Source organism: Pithys albifrons, chromosome 3, assembly GCF_047495875.1.
Source record: "Pithys albifrons albifrons isolate INPA30051 chromosome 3, PitAlb_v1, whole genome shotgun sequence".
NCBI classification, from domain to species: Eukaryota; Metazoa; Chordata; class Aves; order Passeriformes; family Thamnophilidae; genus Pithys; species Pithys albifrons.
Window position 1 is genome coordinate 72,204,991 of NC_092460.1, and position 8,425 is coordinate 72,213,415.

At 36.3% G+C, this 8,425-nt stretch overlaps 1 protein-coding gene across 1 annotated transcript in view; it reads left to right on the forward strand.

The window, feature by feature from the left end:
• Positions 1-8,425, forward strand: part of YAF2 (YY1 associated factor 2) — a 34,462-nt gene that overhangs the window by 16,150 nt on the left and 9,887 nt on the right. The window contains exon 3 of the mRNA XM_071552372.1: positions 6,375-6,524. Within this exon, the coding sequence (XP_071408473.1) occupies positions 6,375-6,524 (150 nt within the window). The remainder of the gene's footprint in view (positions 1-6,374; positions 6,525-8,425) is intronic.

Here is an 8,425-nt window from a genome sequence, read left to right on the forward strand (position 1 = left end):
CACTCAGCTTCACAAGTTTGACCAAAGATGATGTTTATAAATAGATTATTAACTGCTTGTAAGACCTCTTGGTAATAGCAATTTTGCTAAGTCTTGTAAAACCTTGGACAGTAAAATTCAGGGTGCTAATTGACTAGACTACTGTTTTCCAAATAATGAGTTCTGCCATGCCATGCTGGTAGGACAAACCACATTGCAGAAGCATGAAAGAAGTTGATGTTCAAAAACATGCTGAACTCATTATGTTAGTCCTGTGCAGTGAGGGCCTTAAAGCAACAACAAACAGAAGTTTTGGGAACTTGCATTAACTTGGAAGCTTTTATTCTGTCCACCTGAATCACCTGAAAAGGAAGAATACTTTGTATTTAAAGAGTAATGTGGAGTTTTCATTTTTGAGGAAAGGATTCTGTGGCCAAGGGTAAGACAAAATCAGTGAGGTTTCTGTTCCAGATATTTCTAACCTCGCTTTCGTGATGGATAAATCTACTGTCTTGAACAAAAGGTCAGTGTCTCCCTGCAGCAAAGTTTAGATAATTAGTACTGCTTAAAGATTAGGAGTGCCTTTCAATAAAACCTTAAGTCTCTGAAACCTAGTTTGTTTTGGTGGGCCTTTTTTTTTGTTTTTGTAGGAAGTGGAGGAAATTACAAAATTCATGTATGAAGTTGAAATTTTGGAATGCATGGGATAACATGTAGAGATTCTACAAAAAAACAAGTGAAGAATTGTGAAGAAATACCACAGGCTTTGTTCTTCTCAGGAGCTGGTCTTTTTGGGGAATAAAAACATGGTAGGAGATAAGATTGCTGCTCAGTCTGAAAGCTTGAACAGTTCTAATGAACAAACAATTCCAAGTATATTATAGTTACCTGTTCTGTTTGATAGTCTTAGAGATATCTTTCAACCTAAATTATTCTTTTATTCTATGATATTACCTGTTTCATTGAATCCTGCTGTCATTCAAAAGGTAAATTCTTAGTATTTGGAAGAGAAACTTGAGTCCATGAACCAAAATACATCAATACCATGTTGGGCAGCTCAGACATCACATCCTTCTGTGGGAACAGTGTTTCAGTTTCACAGGCAATTTCTTGCTGATTTTTAGGATGGGACAAGATGAGTATAATTTCATAGGAAACCAGGGAGTAAGAAGAATTTGAAAATAGAATTGTGTTGTGGCTCATTGATAGCTAAGTAGAACTTGACTAAATTATTGCTCTAGTTATTGCAGGAAAAGTTTGGCAAGAAAAGTGACCAGAGCTCAATAACTGACATAAATATCTGGCGTAATATGTGGTATTCTGGAAGTTTTTAGGTAAGTTGCACGTGTCACTTGCTTTAGACAGTAGGAAATTTGCCACTCCAGAGAGTATAAGCCTCCAGCAAGGGCTTTTTGCCTGAATTGAAACCAGAAGGTGGATGGACTTGAGAAGAGGAAAGTGAAGGAAAGAATCCCATTAAAATGGAAGCTCTGGTTGGCATATGATATTCTGGAATCAGGTTATCTGTTGAAGAACATCCTTCAGCTTTGATTGAATGCTGAAGCATTTCCTTAATCTAAACCTACTGTTAGATTGGGAAATTGTAATTTTGATATTTCTGCAGTAGTAAAATATACAAAGCAAAGGACATAGAGCTTCAGGAAGGAGTGTGCCTTTGAGTAAATTCCTGTTCTTCAGAATGTCTGAACCCTGTAAACTGCACATTATGGGTGACAATACACTTTTCCCACAATAAATTGAAACAGTGTATGTATTCAGCACTGGGAGTTAATTATAGCATCTAGTTTTCTGTATGGAAAAGCATAGATTATGTTCAGAGATCTGTGGATGGTGGGAGCGTGTTGGTACTTGCTCTTTGTGGATCAGTCCAAGTCCAGGGTGGTTCACACTACAGTGTCTTATTTGGCTGGATCTGGGTGTTCAGGGATGAATCTGCTCAGAACCTTGTGGGCGGGGTGCATGTACTGACTCTTGAGATGCAGGTGGATTTGGGGTTCGTTCATGGAAACGCTGTCACAGGTGTCTGCATCATGCTCTTTGTTTCCAGACTGAAGTGGGTGACCTCTGGAGCTGGTGTGACAGGTAAGGAGCTGCCAGAACTGGAGCTCATACTCTGAATAGTGCAGGAGACATTATACTGCTTTATGGCCTGGTGGTGGCTGCAGAAGCAGCACTGTGCAAATGTAGTTGTGTTCTGTATATATTCAGTAAATTCAGCCAAACCCCCAGATGCTTCAGCATTAAACCAGTTTGCTTGTCTGCATGTTTGATGCACAACTTGTGCAACTGGAAGTTTACTGTACTCCTGGTGCATGTGTTGATCATTGGTGTTGTGCATAGATATTTTTGTTCATTTCTGTTCTCAAAGTGAACCTGTTTTGTTGTAATGAAACCAAGTTATTCACTCTATCAAATTAGCCAAAATTCTATTAACAAAGATTATTGGTGAACACCAGGTGAGGGAAATTAAGGAAGCATGTACTGCTATGAGATGTCCAAAATTACTTAGGAGCAGGAAGGTGTTGTGTTGAGCTGTGGTACATGGAAAAGACTCATGGCAAAAGTTCCAGATAGATTTGTTCTAGTGCACTTTGTGTGTTCTTAAACGAGTATTTTTCATCTCTAGTCATGTAAATTGCTGTGTTATAAAGACCTTTTAAAGAATGCCAGCAATGAAAACTACCCCATCTTTTTTAGTATTAAATGTTTGCTTCATTTGAGAGCATCAGTGTTCAGTGAATTTCTGTACACAAAACCTAAAGCAAAGATAAGTCTCTTCAACCTCTGTACATACACCTCCTAAACCAGCAGCCAGATCAAATCCTGTAAGATAAAATGTAGTAACATCCTGCAACAAGAAGGCTAGAGTTAAAATGATGCCATCCTTGTCGTTAGGACTTATGGGAATTGTAGTGAAGACAAAAACTTTATGTTTGTATTAATGTCTGTTGGCTTTTAAAACCGAAAAATGTTAGTTTTCCTAATTTTTTTAGAGGTCTATGAAGTATGTGGGTATTTGTGTGCAGGAGCTTGAAAACAACATTGGAATTAGAGAATGAATAAAACTGTAATGGATGAGGTTGGAATAGAAGTGTAGGTAGAAGTATGGCTGATGTTAATTTAGAAGAAAGATAACACGTAAAACTGGGTGGTAGAGAAGGAGAGATGTAGCATTCAGAGCTGTATATTATACAGTGCTTAAATCATAAAGTTCACCTCTGTTGGAAAGAATTGATAGCTCTTATCTTCTGTAATAGAGTATGCCTTTCTTTATTAGTGTTCCCCTTCAAATGACCAAGGTGGCATTACTAGATAAAAATGCAAAGCTTTATAAGGGCTGGCTAAATGATATGTATTGTTTTTACGAACTTTCCTGCTTGTCATTCTCAGTGGTTCAGTTGTGGTGGTGCAATTGTGGTCCAGTGGTAGAGGCAAAAATGCTTGTAATCTTAATGCAGAAAGGTTACAGAACTTCTTTTTAAACACCAGTTAGCTCAGGTGCTCTTAAATATTCTTTAAAAGCAAATTACCATAAGAATATTGCTGAAATAAAAGGCAGTATTAACATTGTCTGTATATACTTAATCTGTAGGAGTCTTGAACTGATTTTGAAAACCAGTAATTCAAAATGTTGTATTTTGGCAAATCATCAGAATCAATTTCCTGTTACAGGGATAATTTCTTTTACTTTATAAGCCGTTCTATGAATTCCTTCATGCTTGAATGACGCAATTCAGCTATTGCTAAGTCAGGAACAAAATTCTCTTGGGTTAAAGCTTCATGAGTGCTAGAGATTTCCTAACTCCTGCATGTCTTGCAAGGTGCTTGGCTGCAGTTCATTAGCCCTTTTTGAGTACCTAAAGAAAAAAAAAATGAATGCTTCTAAGACACTCCTAGTGTTGAGAGATATGAACTACTTTTTTTCTCCTTGATTTTTTATAATGTAAGAACCTTGAATACATCATTTAATAAATCTGGAAGTGACAAATCAGGCAATAAAATTTAGAACATAGATAGAAGTGATAGACAGCTATAGAAATAATTGACAAGCAGAAAGTGGCTATTTAATGGAAGGAATAAAGTAACTGAGTGGAATCCCTTGTCACAGCAAAACCACATTTTTACTGCATCTTCCAAAACATGATTTCTCTCTGGTTTTTTTGTCTTAACTGATTTCTGTTCTTTGTTGCAAAGATTTTTTTTTCCAGTCTCATTTGCTTTATGGTATTAGGAAGTTAACCTAGGACTTAGAATTAAGCTTTATTTCCTACCTGTCTCTAATAATAAATTACCCAGTTTGCCCTCAGGAACTGCAATTGTTACAAATTGAGAACTTTTAATATTATTTGGCTAAGATTTTTCCCCCCTCTACCTCTTTTTAACAAGTTTGTATTATTACAGTGTTGTCCGCAGTCCTGGGAAACAATTCTTTCCGTGTGAAGAAGTTCACTACTGTTTTAATTCATAAGTAACTTGTCAGATTATTGTCTCAGGTCACTGGGTAGTAATAATGGGATTGTCACTTCACTGTCATGAGAAACTGTTTCTGTATCATCAGTTTTGTTTATGTACCATGAGTGTTTTCCACCTGAAATTATAAGCTCGAGCATCAATTACACCTTGGTGGTTGTTGCTGTTATGAACTACTATGACAAAAGGCCAAAACAATTCTGCAGCAAGTTTTCTTAAAAATGTCGACTGTACTCTGTTAACTTACACATTTGGAGCCCATCAAGTTGTTTCAGTGGTTGTGGACTTGGTGCAGTGTGTGCTTTGCAAGGTCCTGGTGCTCCCCTGAAAAGCCTCTAGTCATAAAGCTGCCAGTTGATACATCCAGTTGTGAGCTGAAAACTACCCAGCTGGGTGGTTTTCACAGAGTGATTTGTTCCTGTTCTTTGTCTCTCTCTGAGCTCAGGATTGGGTTAGTCCATGAGTGTGTAAGCAGGAGTCTAGTTTTTACCTCAAAAGTTTGATTGTGTTCACAATTTTAATAGTCTTTGCTTTAATTTATTTTAATTCATTAAGAACTTTCTGTGAAGACTCATGAAATCTCAGCTAATTTATACTAAATGGCTTTCCCACACTTTATGGATTCTTGTTATTTGGCTTTCACTCTGTAATATGAACTATTGCAATCATTACAGAAAATGTAACTTGTTAATGGGAGCTGCCTTAATTTCCTCCTTTTGTTATTTTTCTCATCTCTTCAGCAAGAAATGCCAGTAGCCTGATCCTGTGGGTTGGGATAAATATATATGTGTATGAACTGATAGCTTCTGTTGCTTTAGTAACTGTTTTGTATTCTCAGAGTATCACAGTACATGTAATTTGTGCTTTTTCTGTTTTAAAAAACCCAACATCACAACCCAACTAATAAAACCCAAGAACTTGGCAGGATAAACATTCTTTTGGAGAAGCAATTTCCATCTTGAAAGTCTTAATAGAGTAACAGAACCTTCTTTTTTATATGTCATAACTTGACATTTTTTAATTCCAAAATTACAGAATAAAGAAGTGCATTTGCATTGGAAAGAGTAAAACATTTAATTTCAAACCACAACCATTATATTCTGATAAAAAACAGAATAAAGATTAAGCCATTTCAAAGTAATATTTTTGAAAATGTAAAAACAATAAACTGCTGAAATTCTTTTGCCTATTGTTGCTCTTCTCACAATCGTTTTTAGTTTAGATCAAAACTTGGAAATGAAACCTGCACTGTGTATACTGATGGAATGTGGTCATGTTTCTGTTCCCAGCTTTCAAACTGTGTTCTGACAGTTATATCCTGATAATATTAGTGCAGTTTATTTTCTTCCGGTGAACACTGTGATAAAAATTATACACAACTGGATTTATTATTGCCTTCAACAAATATGGTTGAGCTGAAAATACTTTAAGTTTTAGTCTATAAGGTCAACAGTGGGTTTAGCTCTGGTACCTCAAAGGTCAGTTTTTCCTTTTTGTGATATGGATTGTCTATTTCTGTGTAGGAGTACACTCAAAACAGACCCCTTCAGAATTCTGAGGGGGCTGGGAGCGGGTGGGGAAGTATTCTCTCTGCGAGATTAATCTTTTGGAGTTCACCCTCTGAGGTCTCTGTCTGGATATGACAACTGGGAGAAGAGGGCACACTGCTAAGTTATTGTCTCTAAATCCTGTAAAATAAAGAAAAAAATCTCATTTGCGGATAATACACCTAAGTGAAACAAAAGGTTATTAATGTGTTTAAATTTTATTTGCTATCTTAATGAAGTATTAGCAGCAAGATATCTTTTAACAATATATTTTTTATAATGATTGTTAATAACAATAGACAGTTTGAGACTTGTTAAGTCTAAGCATTATGTGTGTCTATATATATGTGCACACAGGAAACCTCGACCTGTCTCTCAGCTGGTTGCACAACAGGTTCCTCAGCAATTTGTGCCCCCTACACAATCAAAGAAAGAGAAAAAAGACAAAGTAGAAAAGGAAAAAAGTGAAAAGGAAACAAGCAAAAAGAACAGTCATAAGAAAACCAGGTAAAAATTGAGCAACTTTTGCAGTTTTGGTAAAATGTAATTTACAAACATAAATAAGAAAATGTACTTTGATTTTATTGTTTTCTAAGTGCTGTGGCGAACAATAAGACTAAATATTGGTGTGCAAAGTTTCATTGGTTTAGGATGTCTATAAAATGTGGAGACCTGCCGTGTATAGCTGTGGCCAGAAGATGGAAATCAGCGGAATAGAGAAAGAAAGACTTTTTAAGGGTTATTAAAGGTATTCTTTTAAGGGCTACTGAGGTATTTCTCACACCATACAAAATGGACGATAGGCAAATTGCTGGTATTAATCTCTGGAAAAGATGGGATGGGAGTGACTAGTTTTCATGCAAAATAGTAGTGAGGGGAGAGAGAGAACCAGTATCAGACTGCAGACAAATGAGAAATTACCTTGGTTATTGACAGCCTTGTAGAACCCTTCAGCTTTGAATGGCTGAACTAGGGTATAAATTAATGTGACAGGATAAGGCATGTATATTACCTAGTGATAAAAATCTCTATGCTAAATCTGGGATGCTGAAAGAAGCCTTGGACTCTCAGAACTGAGAACATGAAATATTACAGCAGTTGTAAAAGCCTTGATCTTGCTGTAAGACCAGGTCGAAGGAGGGTTCAAACTGCTAAACAAAAACATCAGGTTTAACCCCTGATTTGTCACAATCTGAGCATAAAGTTATTGTTGCAAGAATGCTGTGCCAAAACCGCTGAGAAGCTGGGAGGTGTATAAGACAGGTAGTTAAGCAAATGCGGGAGGAACTATTGATTTTTTTTAAGTGCTCCAAAGTAGCCCAGCCAAGAAATATCCACTGGGATTACTTATGCAGAGAAGTAGCAAGTGCTTCTCTTGTGTCTGAAATAAGATCATCAGGGTCAGAACCAGGGAGAGTGAAGAAAGAGCAATCATTAAGAAAGTCATGGTTAGGATTAAGGACACTGAGATGTTCTTTCTTTTTTAAATACTCAAATTTACAAGCTTACCTCATGCAACTGAAGTACTTTATTTATGAAGCATTTGATGTTTGCATAGTGAGTCTTAAGCTAATTGAATATTATGAATTGAATACTGATGGCTAAATTGCAATAATACAGTAAAAAATGCAAAAGTGAAATAAGGAAAGAATAAGGATACTTGAAAAATAAATAAAATAAAATCTTGACCCAAACTACCAGTACTATCTTGCATTAAGAATTACTATTTTATTAATGCTCCAAACAGTTACTTTTTCTAAGAATTGTTTCACTAGGAAGAGTAGTAAGTTCAAAATGCTTGATTGGTTTAAGCAGATTTCTTCAGTATCCTTTGGGAAAAGGATCTCCTTTTCTTTTTGCCTTAATATGTGTATAGTATTGCTGGAAACAACCATAAAAATCTGCATGCACACTCAATATGATTAACAAGCTCCAGGCATGGCACTTAATGCAGATTGTTAATTCTGAATTTTTCTCTCCATTCCCATGTTGTAAAGCAGTAGATTTTCAGTTTTGTCTGAAATTCTTCAGTCATGCTGCTTCAGCTTCAGGGGGACAAGATGTCAAAGTCTATCTCAATTCTAGAGGGCAAAAGGCATTAGTTGTTTCTGCTGAAGTGAATGGGAACCAATTCAAACTAAGTCAGATGATGGGGCAAAGGTTAGGGCTTTGCTGTTAGCACACCTGTGAACATGTGATGTCATTCTTTTGTTGCAGCTTGAGCTAGTGATAGCTGTGTCCATTGAATGTAAAACTGTGATTATAACTCCTTGTATGAATTCACCTGCCTGGGGACAGTTTTTCATGGTGGTCAAAGGGAAGTACTAAGTTCAAAGTACTTTACACTTGTCACTAGCAAAAAGATAATGGCAAAGTATAAGCCAAACTATTTTTTGTGGTTTTTTGTT